Source organism: Papilio machaon, chromosome 17 (assembly GCF_912999745.1).
Source record: "Papilio machaon chromosome 17, ilPapMach1.1, whole genome shotgun sequence".
Taxonomy (NCBI): domain Eukaryota; kingdom Metazoa; phylum Arthropoda; class Insecta; order Lepidoptera; family Papilionidae; genus Papilio; species Papilio machaon.
This window is the reverse complement of record NC_060002.1, coordinates 3822667-3841590: the sequence shown is the minus strand read 5'-3', so window position 1 is coordinate 3841590 and position 18924 is coordinate 3822667. Positions and strand designations below refer to the sequence as shown.

The 18924-nt window shown below is 31.5% G+C and overlaps 3 protein-coding genes across 3 annotated transcripts; 1 reads left to right on the top strand and 2 right to left on the bottom strand.

The window, feature by feature from the left end:
• Window positions 1–3279: 3279 nt before the first annotated feature.
• Window positions 3280–13679, bottom strand: LOC106721503 (zinc transporter ZIP1). The gene is made up of 5 exons (XM_014516447.2): window positions 13199–13679; window positions 7431–7809; window positions 4576–4783; window positions 3664–3799; window positions 3280–3338 (listed from the first exon to the last, which is right to left on the bottom strand). The coding sequence occupies exons 1-5, from the start codon at window positions 13470–13472 to the stop codon at window positions 3331–3333; spliced, it is 1005 nt and encodes a 334-aa protein (XP_014371933.2). The 5' UTR covers window positions 13473–13679; the 3' UTR covers window positions 3280–3330.
• LOC106721574 (beta-1,3-galactosyltransferase 5) lies at window positions 13471–16902 on the top strand. Its single transcript, XM_014516537.2, has 5 exons — window positions 13471–13477; window positions 13589–13766; window positions 15420–15517; window positions 15594–15741; window positions 16158–16902. The coding sequence occupies exons 1-5, from the start codon at window positions 13471–13473 to the stop codon at window positions 16900–16902; spliced, it is 1176 nt and encodes a 391-aa protein (XP_014372023.2).
• A 516-nt stretch (window positions 16903–17418) lies between these two features.
• Window positions 17419–18812, bottom strand: LOC106721588. Its single transcript, XM_014516552.2, has 3 exons — window positions 18543–18812; window positions 18221–18399; window positions 17419–18054 (listed from the first exon to the last, which is right to left on the bottom strand). The coding sequence occupies exons 1-3, from the start codon at window positions 18804–18806 to the stop codon at window positions 17640–17642; spliced, it is 858 nt and encodes a 285-aa protein (XP_014372038.2). The 5' UTR covers window positions 18807–18812; the 3' UTR covers window positions 17419–17639.
• Between the last annotated feature and the right edge of the window lie 112 nt (window positions 18813–18924).

Below are 18924 nucleotides of genomic sequence, written 5' to 3'. Positions count from 1 at the left end.
TTAGACTTTCCAATTGAAGCTCTTCTAATTTAGTAGCCGTCTGTTGCGCAGTGTGTGGTCTAGCGTTGTGAAGCAGCAGTGGCGTGGAGCGATTGACCAGCCTAGGTTGTTTAGCCGCTAGCTTTTCCATCATGGTTTGCAATTGCTGACAATAGACATCAGCCGTAATAGTCTGGCCAGATTTGAGAAAACTGTAATGAACAATACCGGCACTAGTCCACCAAACGCTTACAAGTAACTTTTTTGGGGTTAATTTTCGCTTGGGGCAGGATTTGGCTGGCTGGCCAGGATCCAACCATTGCGCTGAGCGCTTCCGATTATCGTAAACAACCCATTTTTCATCACAGGTCGGTTTAAAATACCTTCATTATTGTGCCGGTTTAGTAATGTAACGCAACAGTCGACGCGCGTTTGCCGGTTTGCTTCAGTCAATTCGTGAGGTACCCACCTTTCAAGCTTTTTAATCTTCCCAATTTGCTTCAAGTGAATTAAAACAGTTTTATCACTAACATCGCAGCCTGCAGCTAACTCGGACGTGGTTTGCGATGGATCCGCTTCCACAATAGCCTTCAACTCTTCATTATCAACTTGAGTCTCAGGCCGTCCACGGGGCTTGTTCTGCAGATCGAAATTTCCAGAACGAAAACGTTGGAACCAAAAACGAACTGTGTTTTCTTTTGCAACACGACCGCCATACACATCATTCACCCTTCGAGTCGTTTCCGCAGCACTAGTGCCACAGCGGAACTCGTACTCGTAAATAATGCGATATTTTAAGTTTTCCATTTTGTAAAATGAGTGACGCAAACAGAAAAAAAACAGAAGAAAAAAAACAAATGAATGACGGTCATCGAACCACAAATACATGAGTCTATAGCTGTACAAATTTGAATTTGGAATTCCTTACCAAAGAGGAGAAATTCGTGATTAAAGTGGCCAGTACGAAAACGCCAATTTCATATGTAAGGACCTAATAATAACAATGTTCTTAAAAAATAGTACACAAAATTTATATGTGCAATGTTATTATCAGTACAGTTAAATTCTATTAATTGAGTGTTTGTTAATTCTATATATTTTTGGAAAATATGATATATCTAAGCTTAAAAAGTGGCTTCAATTTTTTTTTTCATTTTTTGTATGATTAATAACTTAATTAAAAACCTTATATTTATTTTCTTAAACAATAGTATTTTGGAGTAGTTAACGTCAATTTACATAAAAGATTCTGTCCTGGGTAAGTAATAAGGGATGGACGGTTTTTATAAAAACTCATAACTATAAGGCGATAAAGGAAAGAAAAATACATATATGGATTAAAAATAAAATCCATTTTTTCCCAACATAACTTACATAAATTTATATTTTCAACAGAAATGACTTAAATATTTGGATGTTAATTTACTTTTTATATTATATGAAAAAAGTCCTTATTAATATTGTTGATGAGAACCAAAATTGTTATGAATTTCAAAACCGTTCATCCTCTTTAGTATGTACTACTGTGAATCAATAAAAAGAATCATGCGGTTAAAAATGAAGAAAATTTAAATTCACACTGTATTAGCGAGAAACATCGGGTCACAGTTAACATATATAAATAGCTGTTTTACTGTTTACATTCTAATACGAGAATTAGGAAGTAACAAGCGCTTTTGGAGATTTAAAATAAATAAAAATAAAAATTGAAAATCGAAAAAGACATTAAAATTGGCTCAAAAATAAAGTAAACGATAGTTGTATTTTTTTAATCAGTTTAACAACACAATTTCACGTTTCAACTTTTAGTTCGTATCTATCTTTTAGATTATTGACTTCTCCAGGAGTTTAAAATTTCATTGAAGCTTAGGCAATACGAGTTGTTTTATATCTTATATTATTTTTCTGTAATGTGCCAAAATTCTGTTTAACGGAAAATTTAAAAATAGAAAATTTTCAATGTATGCATATCGACATAGTCTTAAAAGTCAAAACACGTGTAAAAGCAACAAACTGTTTTAATATATCACATTCTTATCAAAGTACTATTTTATCCGATAAATATAGACACAATTAGAATTGTACCAATTAGCTCTATAGAAACCATTTTGAAGTCATATCTATCCAACCTTGGGTAGACCTAAAAATTATAAATAAGTAACAAAAAAAAAAGTTGAGTCAAAATGTGATTACTAAATAATTCTTCCTATATTAAAAGTAGTTCATTAAACGTTTTTTCGAAATATGAAAACATTTAGAAATCTTATTTTTTTTCTTTAACTATCATTTATTTTTATTTCTTTTAGATTAAGAAAATGGTGCCTGAATTAATTTAATCTTTGTGAATTGTTATTTTGTATTTAGTATTAAGTTGTAAATGGTAGTATCGTAATTTATTTTAACTATTATTATAATTACGTTTAATCCAGACCACAGACTATGTTAATAGTGAAGTTAAATACCATCTCGATAGAAGTATTTATTATCTATGTATATTACAGATTATTAAAATTTGAATCGTTAAAGCCGTTAAAAATAATAAATTTTATAGTAATTTATGAAATAATAAAAATTGCAATAGTTTATTAGATAGTTGAGCATTTAAAACTCTATTATTACTTAAAGTATGTTGTTGTAAGGACGATGAAATGTGCCGGCCTTAGACGTATTGGATATAGAAAGGATGTTATTGGCGTTGGCTTACAAGTTATACTCATGTACCAGCAATTAGAGATAAGTGTTTTTTCGGAATTTTCTCTATGTCTTTCTCTCAACCCAGTTAAGATTGTGTGTGACGAAGCACACATATATTAATCTAAGTAAAGATATTTTAGTAACAAATATTTTGATTCATATCTCATAGAATTTGGTTGTTAAGCGCTATAACGTAACCATTAGGTGTGTTGAACCGCCTGCGTATCTATTTATGTATAATCAGCCTAATAATATATAAAGTGTAATATTAGAAAAAAATAGTAATTATCTATTTTCTTTAACAAAAAATAATGTTTACAGTTAAATTAAAATGTTAATTTCTAATTAAATTATTGATTTGAATAAAATATAGAAATGTGTTTTATTTTTGTATACTACCAACATTATGTGAAAAAAGTTACAAGATTTCAAGACAGGAAATTCCTTTGCCCTTTGTCGAAGTATGGAGTATAAAAATGTGAGTACTGTTTATAACCTAAAATTTTGTGTTTCTCATTTTTTTTCTAAAATGATTATCAATTAAACGAATATTATTATTTTAAAGGTTTTATTTAACAATCTGAATCTTATAAGTTATCTTAAATAAATATAATTTACATCACAATCTCAATGTTATTTTGTATCGATATATCTTCGTTACGCCGCTGAAACAATAATTTTTCTTTAGTTTTGATTTTAAAATGTATTAAATTTTCTCCATCAGTTTTAGTTGTTTGCAATTAAATCGTTTTTGTTCACGAAGTCCTTATTTATTGCTTGAATATTCTATATTAACTTTCATACTGAGTTCTTAAATATTATTACAACAATAAGGGCTCAGTTGAAAAGCAAACCTAACGTCAAGCAACTTGCACTAAATGTACAGTACTATATTTGTGACACCTTACGTCTCAAACCTCTTTCACCCCTTTCGTTCGTCATCTATATCCCATTTCCCAACAGAAAGGCTGACATAAAAGGAATACAAACCTAACTCAACGATAACTTCCAAGCAGACCATGAGAGTAAAGCCGCCAATAGAGCAAAGGAATTGTGACAGTCCTGTTCTGTCCTGTCGCCACACCTCGAAGAACACCACGTACATCAGCGTACCGCATGCCAGACCCTGAAATGTTGGGACAAATCTGTCTGATATATTCAATACGATATGATCATACAAAATATATCAAAATACAATTCTAAGTCCGTAAATTACAAATGGTCACGTGAGTATACTTTAAAAAGTTTTTTTTTTAATTTATTAAGGAATTGGATATCGGTGTCCTTTAGCCTAAAAGTTTTATGTACCTGGTAGTGTCAAAGATTGATAAATCTTTTACGTTTATCCTCCTTACGCCTCCTTTAGGTCTAATTCTAAGTACGCCTATTAATAGACTACAATCTGCAGGCTATCCGAATTTTGATTGATATGTCACTTAATAAGGTATTAAGGACATTCGTAATTTAAATAACAGATTAACTTATTTACATACTTTTCTAACCTTATCAAGCTAATTCATGACTCATATTATTAAATTTTAAACAACAATACAGAATATTCATAAAGTTTGTTCTAACATTTAACATCATAGTGGTCTTATACATTTATTACCAGCTATGCAAATTTCAAAATTTTTTCTTTACGATAGTACAATCTGGTACCAATTTATGGCAATCTGTAAATGAAACTGTTTAACGAAGTAAAGATTTAATTAAATACAATGAAAAAAACTAATCATTTCTACGAAGAGAAGGTTGTGCTATCTCTGTTCTTTTGACAAGAATGGGGCATCTCATGTCTCTGAGTTATAAGTGATTGTTCTTTATAAATGAAATGGAAGGGACAAATCATTTTAAACTAAATTATAATAGTGTAGGTGTCCTTCAAGTTAAATATGTTACCTGCAATATAACTGAGTAAAGTCCGGCCGCGGCAGCGCCAGCGCCGCCCACAAGTAAAATGCCCACGCCTATACCCAACGCTGACACGAACGAAAATGTAAAGATATACACAACGGATAGCCACCGTTTCGTCCCCGCGGCTAATAACTCCACGCCGATACAAAATGCAATGATATATTTATGCGCCGACACCGCACCGAACATATACCTGAAATTAAATGTAATTTTTAAAATACCCACATGACACCTGCCAGTAGTTAATTCAGTTTTACGAGGTCTATTAAGTCCTATCATATTCGTAAGTAATTAACTTTAAATTCTAACAGTTAGAACATTAACAGCGGTTTTCCACTGCGGTAACACTCGTACACAAATCGTCATTTCTGTCTTAATCCTTCAAGAAACCGACGTATGTCAAGAAACTATGTTTTTAAGGTCATTTTGACCATGAAAACTTGCAGTATAAAATAATTCGTTGAGCATTTCATATACTTATTCAAATAACTTTTTTATCTATAGAGACGCAAATGGTTCTTTATCCTTCAATAGCGTAAGTTTGCTAGTTATGACTAAATTCGAAACTGACCCTGCTACTAACCTTTTTTAAAGGATAACTTCATATATACGTACTGTAAACTATTAATTCAACTGATTATTCAATGTCTTGAACACTTAACTGGTTGCAATAGTAAGCATATAAAAAATAGTTTTGTATTTAGTGATTCTTTACACTATTCTTGGCTATATCTGTTCCAAATTTCATCTAGATACGTTACGTTGTTGTAAACAGTCAAGTATAATCTTTTAACTGCCCATGACAAGTATACTTAACAAGTGACGCTGAGCTTTGTATCCCGTCGACTTCAATACGTGACAATAACAATATATAAAATGCACATAATATTCAATGATTTTTGATTATTTGATTATAAAACTTAAAGGTTTTTGTCCAAACTATTAAGCCCTAAAGCATGAAAAAAGTTAATTAAAGCGTGAATTTAACTTAAAATATTTAACAAACATACAACTTTAGGCAATTCAATTATAAGTAAGATATCATGGTTTTTGGCTAAGTTTGATGCTACTCTGACCATAACCATACCATTGACTAATAGGAATTCCCGTTTACAAGTCGTAATATCAGAACGGATACGACTTTGATTAAGATTGGGAGCGCGGGCGGGAGACACTGTCATTTGGATTATCCGCTATCACTAGTGTTACCATTATTTTAATTATTAATCCGGACAATCAAAATATTAGGTAAAAAGGTAAATTTCCAAAATATGCGACCTAAACAAATTGCTTTGCATACCTTTTCTTAAACAATCAGGTATTTCTTACGGCTATTGATCAATACGAAGTTTCTTAAATATTTGTGGATGGAGAGTATCATAGTCTAGCATGATCCTTTCGGTATCTTTTTGGTGTTTTGTAATACTTTTCATAATTATATTACCTAAACTGTAATAATAGATGGTAGTATTAGCGATTATCAAATAAATCTATAATGACTACCACACCCACAGATGTCTGAAATTAAATTCACATTGTCCTTACAAGGACTAGAAATAGATGTTAGTAATGTTAATATTTACTTTAACAATTTTCAATATTATTAGGATTTTTTTTTAATGTGATTAATAAATAATATTTAATACGAACTCATCTAAAATGTTTTTCGTTTAAATAAGTATCTAAATTTGAAATTAAATAATATTTTTTTCTATTCTGATACACCGATTTAATTTTTATTTAAAACTAGCTTTTACCCGCGATCCCGTCCGCGCGGAATAAAAAAATAGAAAACGGGGTAAAAATTATCCTATGTCCGTTTCCTGGTTCTAAGCTACCTCCCCATCAATTTTCAGCTAAATCAGTTCGACCGATCTTGAGTTATAAATGGTGTAACTAACACGACTTTCTTTTATATAAATAGATATAGATTAGTTGTCTCACGTCATGTCTTTTAGTAAAGAAAATCACCCAGGAACGGAAATTAAGTTATCATTGAAAAATCAGTTCATTTCATTCATTGATGTTTTTACTCACATACGAATTTATCTGTTTTGAGATAATAGCATCCAAATTGCACTCATCTTTTTTGTATCTAACAGGAAAGATCTGTCAAAGATTAAACGCCACTCAGTAGTAAACCACTAAGGAGACTTTAAGTGGCCATTAAACCACTGTGATTGCAGCATTTAATGTTACTTAATAATCTCATAACCAGCAGGTCATTTTAATGGCTGGCAATTTCAAAATAACGTTATCTTCTAACATCTTGTTTGCTTAAAAAATATCTTTTAGTATGTGAAAACAATATCTTCTAGTGTTCTCTCTTACCGTAATTTTTCACCGCCAAAACATAGTCATCCCTTTTATGCATTGCTCATTGTACGATATCAATATGATTTTGTACAGTTGCATGTGGATCTAAGCTATCTTAATGCAACGACTTCCGTTGTTTTACTTAATCTTTGATAGTTCTCAAACAGTTTCGTCAAAGATTAACGAGATGAACAGAGATTGCATTTGAGAGTGACAGATCAATGTGCGATAAGCGAAAGATAAAACTTACGTGACTACCCACCACACTTTCATCGTTATCATAAAGCGGGTCTCCTTCAACAAAAATAGATTTTAAATTTTTTTTTTTTGGCTTCTGTTGTCAAAGGAATATTTTGTGACATTATAAGACATTAAATAAAATTATGTTACTCACAACTTAATATTGTAATTTACAACTATTGATAGTGCGTACCTAATATTACTGTCCATTTCCTAATTTAGGTACTGTAGAAAAAGCTGTAAAGCTATTATTTTTGAAAGTCCGAGTAATAAAAATGACATACCACACATTTCTTGATGAAGATTCCAATCCTACTGCTAGGCCTTCGAAAAGCTCGTGAATAGACAAAGCTAATACAATGAGCAGACCCCGCAGTGCTGCGACAATCGTGTCATCCGCTGGGTCCATAGCTATATGACTGTGTCCATGGTGTCTTGCTGCTTCCACCTCTTTGCTAGCTGCAGCCGTCTCTACAATGTTACTTGCTTCCTGGCTGCTCCTTCTAATACTCAGTACCCTCGTGAAGCTTGTGTTGGCCGTTTTGTTCTCTCGACTGCTAATGTAGACGTGCACCAGCTCTTCCACTAAGTACATCATGAAGAAACCGCTGCACATAATTAGAGCGGCCAAATAAATCGGTAGGTGCCGAAGATCGCCACTTTCTGGAAAGATTAGAATTTTTATTGCTAAGGCGCTTAGTTGTTATTTCGCACATTTAAAAATTCTGATTAAACCAAAGGTAGAAAAAAAGTAAAATCCTACATTTTAGTACCTTAATCTTAAAGAATTAAACTTGTTAACTTATTATAGTTCGTAGTGATTATCCTTCTACTCGTATATTTTAATTTCTATATATATTTACGTGTCAACATAATCTTAAAATGGATTCTTAGTTACTATAATAATTGTTTATTAATACTGTATTGTTCTGCTGTATTTCATGTTAATAGCATTTGATAAAGCATATTTTGATCGTCATGATTAGACAGATAGGAATGTAGGAAAGAAAGTAAAAACAAACTAGACCATTAGCACGTTAATAAATTCGTGTATTGATTTTTCAGATAATTTCCTTTTCTAAGTCGTCTTATAGAAAATCAAATCATCCCAACAGTTACATCTAGTAACGGTTTTACTTTACTTGTGCCCCAGGAGAGATTTTGCAACCTCCTCTTTTTTAACCATGCCTTTAGGAAGGTTTACAGGTTTATATGAGACTATGTAATTCGTAGACCAGCCTTAGACCTCTTAAGACATATCATAAAAGATGTTATATGTGTTTTCGACCGATACGATAGGCAGAATTTAATGTCGGAACTGGAATTGACATTTTTAACGTCAAAACAAATCTTAAAATAAGGATGTAAAATATCAAAATTATTTATTTCTAGTATTGGATACGAAAGTACTTTATAATCTTGTCATAAATTATACGAACAGCCGAGTACGATATATTCTTTAATTTGAGTGTCATATCTTAAGTCGATATAAAGATAAATCGTACGTGAGTAGACTTGCGTACCGAAAGTGGGAAAATGTGATGATAGTACATTTTCACCACAGATTAAAAGCTGGGTACTGACCGACGTTACGAGGTGTAACGTAACATGTTACGTTACGCACTGACTGCATAAATGCTCGCCGTGTAACATGTTACATTCACTTCACTTACACCTCGTAACGTCGGTCAGTACTCAGGCTAAAGAATTTGTCCTTGACAATCTTATCAGACAAAAAGAGGAGAAACAAATAAATGATACTAGGACCTGTAAACAAAAAATTTACACAAGTGTATTTTCACAAATAATACATATCTTATATTAATAAAATATGGTACATCTTTAAAAAATCTGATTGCAAATAAACGGCGTTTTAGTACTCAACTTTGTTTGATATTATTATCAAACGACAATATGTCTTTGTACAGGTGTTTCGACAATAGAAACCCACATAAAACACTCCAAACTCTGACTTAGCATTGATAGGGCTACAGATTATGGAATATATATACATTATGATATATGAAGATTAATAACATAAATGTTACATTATAATACTTAACTGGTAGTAAATTATATATTTCGTTTGTAAAAGTGTAAATAAATTAATCTACTACTGTATTTATCGTTTCGTATGTACCTATTTATTTAATTTAATTCTGTTACGTTTTAAAAATATACAAATTTTTATAAGTTTGATTTACATTTTTAAGACGAAAAGGATGATTTAATTTTCTTTAACCGACTTAAAAAAAAGAGGAGGTTCTGAATTTGTCTGTATGTTTTTTTACTATGGAATAAGGAAGCAACAGCGATCCGCTGCTCGTTTGCCCGCTTGTCCTATAAAAAATCTGGCTTTCTGATGTTTCTGTGTAGTGCAATTGTAAAGAATTTTGGCATATTCTGGGGATGTATTGATATTTAGAGAAAAGTTATGAAATAATTAATCTTATATATAAAATTCTCGTGTTACAATGTTTCTTCCCGTATACTCCTCCGAAACGGCTTGACTGATTCTCATGAAATTTTGTGAGCATGTTGAGTAAGTCTGAGAATCGGCTACTATCTATTTTTCATATCCCTGTTAAGTTTTTTTTAACTGCGCGCGGACCGATTCGCGGGCGACAGCTAGTTCTATATAATATCTCAAATCAATAATAGTAGTATAATTGTGATATAATTGTATATTAAACATATTTAACTGTAACGTATGATTCAAAGAGCACCGAAGAAAATAAGAAATATTGTTTGCATTTCGAGGTACATTTTGACCACCGGCCATGGAGATCTGCAATTGCACATGAGTTGTCTATCTTTAATTGACGGAGGAGGGAACGCATAGAAATAGGATATTTCTTCTTCTTTCTATGCGGCTACACCTCTGTCAAATACAATTCCCCTTCCCATCGTTTCCTTATAAGAAAAGGGTGGGAATGGAACGTGGATTAAAATCAGGCCTCCAGTACGCACACTCAACAGAATTGCTTCCACTTGACGCCTGTCTTCTGTATGGTCGTGGTATTGCACCGGTCAACCCGACCCGTTCGTGCACTTTCAAAAATACTTTATAAAGCGTTTAGATTTAATAGATAAAAATAATCCGTATTGCCCAATCAATTGTTATTGCCAAATAATAGATATCAGGGTACTTACACTTAATTGAAATAATAGATAATAACTGATACGTGTATCGTTTACTTGTATTATATTAAAACATGTTTTGTCGTATAGATACTTTAGCTATTGCAAAAGTAAGTAAAAGAATGTAATATATTTTTATTAATTATTAATTTACATTAAGATTACAAAAAATCGTCATTTAATTTACGCTAATTCATAAGTTATCTACACAATAAATTACTGTTACCTTTCGTATTATATTCGTTAGGTATATCTATAAAAAAAATTAACTGTTCTTCTGTAACAATTACATAGTATATTTTTATAGTTTATGAATAAACATTAATAGAGCAACCTCATTGTAGTGTAATAATTAAAAGTAGATACATATGTAGTTGTTGTACAGCGCGATGTTAGTTAATTTTAGCAAAGACAAAATCCTGGCGATTGGTTTAATTGTGAAGGTACATTTTACAAATCTCAGATGACAATGAGCCAACAAAATGCAAATGAACTGTCCTAAATGAAAATAAAAACAACTAAATAAATTTTATTTAATCCTATTATACCGCTTTGATCCTAATCTTACTAGACGTTTACTACAAGATAAGAAAGTAGGACGACCACTACATTTGAATTCGACTTTCTTTAATATTTACCTAGCAGAAGATACCGGTTTCATTCGGGTGGACAATTATTAAAAGTTCTTAAAAAAATATGTTAGTCATTAATGATTTCAATGGTGAAAGAATTTTGGAAATCGATCCAGTGATTTTTGAGTGTATATTTAAATAGATTTTGAATCATACATGTAAAGAAATTATAGAACAACTAATTGTTATTAAATTTAAGAAAGTGTTTACACCTGATACTAAATCTATTATTTTACCTCAAGCGTGTTTCGTACGATACTATGAGTAATTGATACCGTTATCGGTTAGCAGACGACTAACTTAGATAAAGACGGATCAATGACTTAAACAAAAGATGCCGATGTTGAAATGGATTAATAAACTACAGCATAAAAGTTTGTAAAATCACAGAAATATACTTTTCTTATGCAACAAAAGAAAGATATGTCTAACGAATAAATATGAAAAAAATTACGGTTATGTAAAACGAACACCATTCCAATATGTAAAAACAGAGTCCTACGTCTTTTGACGACCACATGAACATCAATAACAACTATCAGACAACAAGAAAAAGTCGAAATAAAATCAAACATAGCTGATGTCTAGTAAATCATCCTCATCTTTACAATAAAGATGTTTATTTGTTATACTTACACGACTTGATGAAACAAAAGATCGTCATGAGAACAATAAAATATGATTAATTAAAAAACAATAAACCCTGACACTGATATACTCAGAGGATGAATGCGACTGTGTGACACCTCGGTCGACCAATAAGGCAACAGAAAGCTCAAGAAAGAAACAAACGTTACCCTCCTAGGTCGGAAAAACTGTCGCGACTCGATTTAGCTTTTAATCGAAAGGCTGTATATGAAAAAGAGAAAAGTTTTAGAATGTATAAGATCTATCTGACGAAACTAGTTACATCTCTTATGAGAACCCTTGTGATCGTAAGATTCTATCCGACGAAAAGTATTACATCTACGAGATCTCTTTAAAAAAAGGACCTAAACCCATTTCGTCGGATGAGTCCATATAAAATTGGTGGTGATAATAAAGGTTACAATTAGAGAATTTTCATCATATCAGGTAAAGAGTAATGTGTGTGAAGGCAGACAAGTTAATAGATGGCTGTGAGATGCCGCTTCCGTTGACTGTCTTAATACGGCACGGAAACCTAGATACGAGATATCTTGTAAAGTTGTTGTATTGCTAATTATCATTGAATATCATTATTACCAAGTTTGTTGATTTAAAAAAATAGACATGATGTTTTCAATGTTTGTTAATAAGGAATGGTTATTCCGTACCCAAATGTTTGCTGCAATATAACTAGTAAACTGTAAATAAACTCGTCGAACTGGTCAGTTGACCCTAGGAATTAGCGTGTTCCCTATTTAGTTGCATATGATAATGAAGAGGTTTCGAAGGCTAACAAAATTGTACACAGCAATATAACATGTGACTGGATAATTTAAAAAGTACTAATTTAATCAAAACAACATATAATGTTATCAGAACTAATGGGTATTAAATAAAAAATAGATGTCGACATATTAACCACAGATAATAAATGCCTTTATGTTGTATATCTTTTTAACTATTATCGTTCGTTTTAATGTAACAAAGAGAGAATTAACTTAGCGAGTAAAGTGCCCGATTATTAAACAGCGGGTCCAGAGTTCGATTACAAAATGTTAGTTTTTTTGTCATCTTAATATCATCTGATTCCATTGTACCATTTTTCATTCCATTTTATTAGAATCCTAAGATACAATATCTTTATTTAAGTAGCTATCAAAATATTTACAAGAATCTTAAACCTGTGATAAAATCATTTTCGGTCTTAGGTAAATTGTGATAACACCTTTCGTAAATAACAAGCGTGAAATTAACACATTTTACAACTTGCATAATATATTAGTGACAAATACACTAATTATTATTTTTTTATTTCTAGCCGTCGCAATTATTGATTAATATAAAATGTCTTAGATTTTATAAAGGACTAGAGGTTGTCCGCGATTTCGTAAGCACAGAAAAAAGTGATTATAAAATGCCCACATACTTTAACTACCTTACCATCAAAGTCCCGTCTACCCGAAACAAATGTGAACTTGCGCACAGACACAGACAAAAAAAATTAAATTGGTTTTTCGTTAACGTCTCTAAAATATGATTTTTTCCGATATCACATAAACACTCTAATTTTATTATTTGTTTAGATAAGTAGAATCAGTTTGTCTACGGCTTAATCTCAATAATAAACAATAGAAAAATAATATCGAACTTACCTTGTAATAATTTAATATTTTCATCAACTTCGGGTAATAAATGCATGAAAGTCGTTGCGAATAAAACGCCACCTCCAAAGGACAGCAATCCGATCACCAGCCGGTTGGAAGATCTCATATTGGGCCCGGTCGACTTCGTAAACCAATTGAACTTCATTGAAATCAGCATCGGAAGGCATCCGACTACCATGGAAACACCAAAAAGTGTGATCATAGTGACTATCTTCGCTTTCAGGACTCCGCCCTCGTCGTTAACCATAGCTTCGACATCCATGTTTGGTTAAGGATCGTCTGCGTCGAGTATCGTAGTTAAAGTCTTTTTACTGCGCGTACGCTAGTTCCCTTAGCTGTAGACGTTTGTGGGTCGATGTCTACCACACGACTGAGCAGACGCGATCCCTGTGGTCTCTACAGTAGTCGGTCACACTCTTGATAACGACTTCATTATTAATGATAAAAATGACAGCGACTGTTTGCCTACCAGCGACGCGTCAATTAGCCATTGCCGCTCCCGAGACAGAGGAACTGCACGCGCTGACGCGACAGCGCCCGTGCGCTCTCGCACTACGTACGTAACTAGATTGTATTTGAATTGTTTGTCAGTAAATGCAGTACAGCTTCAACAGATAATATGTTGTTGTTTGTTAAGCTACAACACAAGTCCTGTCGCACATTGTCAGTAGATGTTGCTCGTGGAATGCAGCTACATTATATTTATACTATAAATGTTCTGCAAATGAAACAACCTGTATTACTCATTGTGCTGTACTATATGTATATCTTTACACTTTTATTGTATTTAAAAAATTTGGTGGGTACGTTACAATATTAACTAAATATATTTCATGAGTTCTAAAAATGTCAATCCATAATAAACAGTTGAACCTGGATAAGGAAGACATTGGCGGGTCCGGATGGACTACGTCCATAATCGAAAAACTCGAGAGAAACCTCTATAAGAAAATATCTTGCCTAGCCTAGCCTGCCTAACCTTGGAGTCTAGCTTATCCAGATTCGACTGAATATAGAATTTCTAAAAAAGTGTGGTTTTGATACATTCGACAAAACTCGCCTCTTTTTTCAGGTGATAAAACGCTAAAGTGTCGACCTCTCTAAACTTTTATTTTCAATTACTAGTATTTCTTTCTTTCTTACTAAAACACTTGGGACATGGTATCGGAAAATATGCGAAATTTTGGATTTTATGGATAGTGGAGGATATGAAATAATGCTTGTTTATGCCGTTTTTAATACTAAATATACCCATAAAATATGTATGTTTATAAATCAAATAAATTTTTGACCTTTGCCTTAGGCCTTAATACATTTAGGGTGTGTTCCGATATGCACAGCGACCACTGTACAGTGTGACGTCAATTCAGTATACTGTGAAGCCGTTCCTTTATAGCCAGTTATACTGGTTACGATTTAAAACGGAACGCATTCCCGTATACTGTCAGCCGCATTATTTGACGCAGCATTCAAATGAGTGTATTCAAGTTTTCTAGTACATTAAAAAACTGTTTTGGAGTACTGTCAAATTAAGAATATTTTAATTAATATTAATTGTAAATTGAATTTATAATATTATAAATTTCTTCCATTGTTTGATTGTTTTATTTATTAATCCAAACTAATTACAGAACTTTAAAATTTTCTGATTAAACTGTAGCTTTATTTATAAGACGTTAGGCACTCGAGTGGTTTTGACTGATCACGTGATCAAGGTACTGCGAGTACCTTACCTCGAAAACGCCAGTGCTCACAGTAGAATATGGCGGCGATTTATGACGTCATATATTTCCCCAGGGTACTGCGGCAGTATACTGGCAGTCCATAACGGAACGAATTCTTCTACAGTGATAGCACTGTGCAGTGCTTGCAGTGCATATCGGATCATACCCTTAGCGTGAAATGTCATGTTAGTGTCGCACGTCATTTTGACATTTGCATTATTTTATAATTTTTTGTTTACCTTTTTTAAATGTTATTTTATTGGACATAAAACATTATTAAATAAGATAAATGTGTAATTATATTAAGGTATATCATTATTGTCGGAAATGGCAGTGTAGGGAAATAAATTGACTTAATTTTACTGCATTTTCTAAAACTTCTAGTCAAATAATTGCAATTAAAAACACATTTGAATTAAAATGCGTAAAAAACAAACAATTGTTTTATCATTAATTTTATTAAGTCTATTAATCTGGGTCTATAGAAGTTCAAATAAACAATATGAAAATATAATTATTGCAATAACAGGAAACAATCACTACATCAGAAATGTTATTATAAAACCTAATATAACTTGTCACTGTAAGTTTTTAAATATGTTTTCTATTTTTTTATTTTTTTGTTTTTAATGTTATTACATTTTTTATTTTATTTTCAGTCAATCGTCTTTTTGTTATTCTTGTAACTTCTTATGTGGGCCATGTAGAACTTAGGAGTGCTCATCGAAGAGCTATGTCGGCAGATCGTTTAAAATCTATGAATGCGACCAGGATATTCCTCTTGGCAAAGATACCGAAAAAAGAAAAGTATGTCGTCAAATACAAATTTTACAACATATGTAACTATTGTTTGGTCATGATATTTATATGTGTTATACAATATGTTTAGATATGCCGGCAATGCATCCGCGGTTAATCTGGTAGTGCAGATATCCCTGGGCGTCAGTGAACACATTGGTGTTCCCGCTGCTTCTATGGCCCCTTCTCTTATAAAAAAAAATACATCATAAAGTACAAAATATACTACAATTTCTAAGAAATTAATTAATACTACCCTACTCTTTAGCATAAATAGCTGATCAGAAACAACTAAAACTTAAAGAATTGTATATGGTGCTTGGCATTAGAGATGATTCTTCAAACAGTTTATATTGATTTAGTTTTCTTATTGTTATCTATAAAAAATAATGGAGACAATCATATGAAAGTTATTTTTCCCACAGATACATAACACAAGAAGCAATAATTGATGAGAGTGACATTTTTGGTGATATACTACAAGGTGGCTTCACAGAAGACTATAGAAACCTAACACACAAACACCTCATGGGTCTGCAATGGGCATCAACCTTTTGTAACACTTCATTTATACTTAAAGTTGATGACGATATTGTATTCAATTTGAATCAAAGTTATAACTTTATGACCAAAATAAAAGATGAGAAAAATGTACTAATAGGTTACATGTTAAATAACACATTGCCTAGACGAAATAAGCATAACAAATGGTATGTCACTCAAAAAGAATATTCTGGAAATATCTATCCACCATATTTGTCGGGTTGGTACTACATCATGTCAAGCAATATTGCATCTCTTATAACTCAGGAGGCCCCATATCATTATCAGTTTTGGATAGATGATATATTTGTGACAGGAATATTATCAGAATTTCTAGGTATTAAATTAAAGCATTTACCAAAGGATTACTGGCTGGAATACTATGAATTATTAGAATGTTGTTTAAAAGACATGTTGATAAAATCAATACAATGTGAATATGTTGTTGGACCTAATGGAGGTAGAAATGAATTAATAGTAGAATTTAATGATACCTTAGAAAAATGTAAGAGAAAAAATTGCACATTAAGATCTGACAATCAGCCTTTGAACAAAGTCTGTATTAATTATAGAGAGAGAACTATCTTTGGTGATGGTAAAGCTGTGATACAAAATGTTAAATTATAGCGACACTTAACATTAAATATTCTTATTTCTTTTCTTCTTCTCTTCTTTATTATATGAATATAAAAAAAAAGAAAAAAGCTCAGTTAACTCATACTACTTTCAAAAAATGTAAACACAAACATTCCAAATTATTACTTTTAAGATGTTTTTATAAATAAAAAAGAAAACAATAAATTAACATGTTTATTGTAAAATTGATTATATTTATGCAATTAAATTAAACATAAAATTGTCTAAATTCAACTTACAGTCCATACAACTAATAAAAATATGGCACAATTGTTTAAACTGTTAGCCACTAGTCAACAAATAGTATTTATAAAATTAACATGACACATGATTGTACTCAAAAATATTAAGCCTTTTGCTAATTAATGATTTTCTGTTATTATTATATACCATAAACATAAAGAAGTATTAATTCTGTAAAATAAATCTTTTTATATTCTGTTGACAAAATTTTGCAATCATAAATTATTTAAAGCAAAAATTTTGAACAATATCTTTTGCCCATGACTTCATACATGCAGAATTTTAAAAAATCTAGTAATAAATATAGCCTATGTTACACAATGATAATGTATGTTTCTTATGGCAATTTTTTTTTCTGCAGTCCAGTATTTTTTGTTATGTAAGAAAAATATATAATCAGACAATACTATAAATTGTTCTAAATATGAATAACCCTCATATTACATGATTAAATTCATTAAAAAAGGTAAAGTTGTAAAGTATTGTCACAAATGTAACCATTTATTTGTGATAGAACTGCCACTAACTATACAATCTCTAAATCCTTTCATAACATAACAAGACTGGTACCAACTCATTGTACTGCTTGATTCTATTTCGTTAAAATCTTCAACATCATTTTCATTATCACAAATTTTTAAATCAGTCAAATTTTTTGTAATAACTTCTTCAAAAACTTCAAAGTTATTGCAACATGAAAGATTTTCATGGCTCTCAGTCCTAAAATCTATAACAACAACCTTAGCACTCCGTGGCAATCTATATCCATTAAATAAAACAAAACTGTCTGTACACACTACATCACATGTACTATTCTTCTTCTTTAATAACACATGCAAGTTTGTTGGAGGCAGTGTGTTTTGAAAAACTTTGCTCAATACATCTGATGTAACCAAAGTCCTGAAAGAATTTTTAGATCAGTATTTATCATAATTATTTTGTATTAGAAAAACATAAGGTAAAATATTAAAAATTTATTGTTAAAAAGTTACTTTAATATCTGAAAAAATCCAATTCAATTTTAATTAAAAAATAGTTAGCTGCAAATACAAAAAAGCAGGCATACCTGAACACATTCATTTGTATTTTCTGATCTGATGCTATATGCTTAGAATGGCACTGTGACTTATGGCAATAGCTTGGTAGAAGAAGGCGGTAAACCTCCTTACTTGTGTCTGGTGTACCGCCCAGGGCAATGCAAACTTCGCCAGGCACAGTTGGTCCATCTATCTCCTTCAACAAACTCTAAAATGTAAAATATTGACGTGGTAACAAGGAGAAGTACCGAAATACGTCTTTTAATCAAAACTTATGTATGCTTAGTTCTTTTAATTCTTAAAACATTTTTGAGTTGGACATATTTTCTAAGCTAAATTTTATAACATTACCTTAATGATAAAATCTAAATTTTCCAAAGCACTAGAAGCTACGTGAAAATGTTTTTCGGACTGGAATGTATCTTTTGCCTCTATGCATTGTCTTTTCTTATTTACAACCTGTTTAAGCCATTGATAACTATAAGGTATTTGAAGTCTTTGATATGCTATAAACTTTATCAACTCAACAACGATATGACCACATGAGATGGATGTTAACTGGTCCCCGATATCTAATTTGATAATAACGGGCATAGATTTTTTACACGCACTCATTTTTAATAATTTGTCAAAAAAAAACTAATATAAAATGGCTAGTACTAATAAACAAGTATATGTTATCGAATTTACTTTTGTGTCATACGCAAAGTGTGAAATTTCAAAAGTTTCGGAC

Bases quoted from the DNA above. Each gene is read 5' to 3' on its own strand.
- LOC106721503 (XM_014516447.2), bottom strand. From the start codon at position 13,472: ATGGATGTCGAAGCTATGGTTAACGACGAGGGCGGAGTCCTGAAAGCG. The intron at 4,784-7,430 runs GTATGTCATTTT...ATTTAATTTCAG, and splicing joins TCTTCATCAAGAAATGTGTG to GTATATGTTCGGTGCGGTGT. The intron at 3,800-4,575 runs GTAACATATTTA...CCAACATTTCAG, and splicing joins TTTACTCAGTTATATTGCAG to GGTCTGGCATGCGGTACGCT.
- LOC106721588 (XM_014516552.2), bottom strand. From the start codon at position 18,806: ATGAGTGCGTGTAAAAAATCTATGCCCGTTATTATCAAATTAGATATC. The intron at 18,400-18,542 runs GTAATGTTATAA...TTTACATTTTAG, and splicing joins ATTTAGATTTTATCATTAAG to AGTTTGTTGAAGGAGATAGA. The intron at 18,055-18,220 runs GTATGCCTGCTT...AAATTCTTTCAG, and splicing joins ATACAAATGAATGTGTTCAG to GACTTTGGTTACATCAGATG.
- LOC106721574 (XM_014516537.2), top strand. The intron at 13,767-15,419 runs GTACGTAACTAG...CTGGGTCTATAG, and splicing joins CCCGTGCGCTCTCGCACTAC to AAGTTCAAATAAACAATATG. The intron at 15,518-15,593 runs GTAAGTTTTTAA...TTTTATTTTCAG, and splicing joins ACCTAATATAACTTGTCACT to TCAATCGTCTTTTTGTTATT.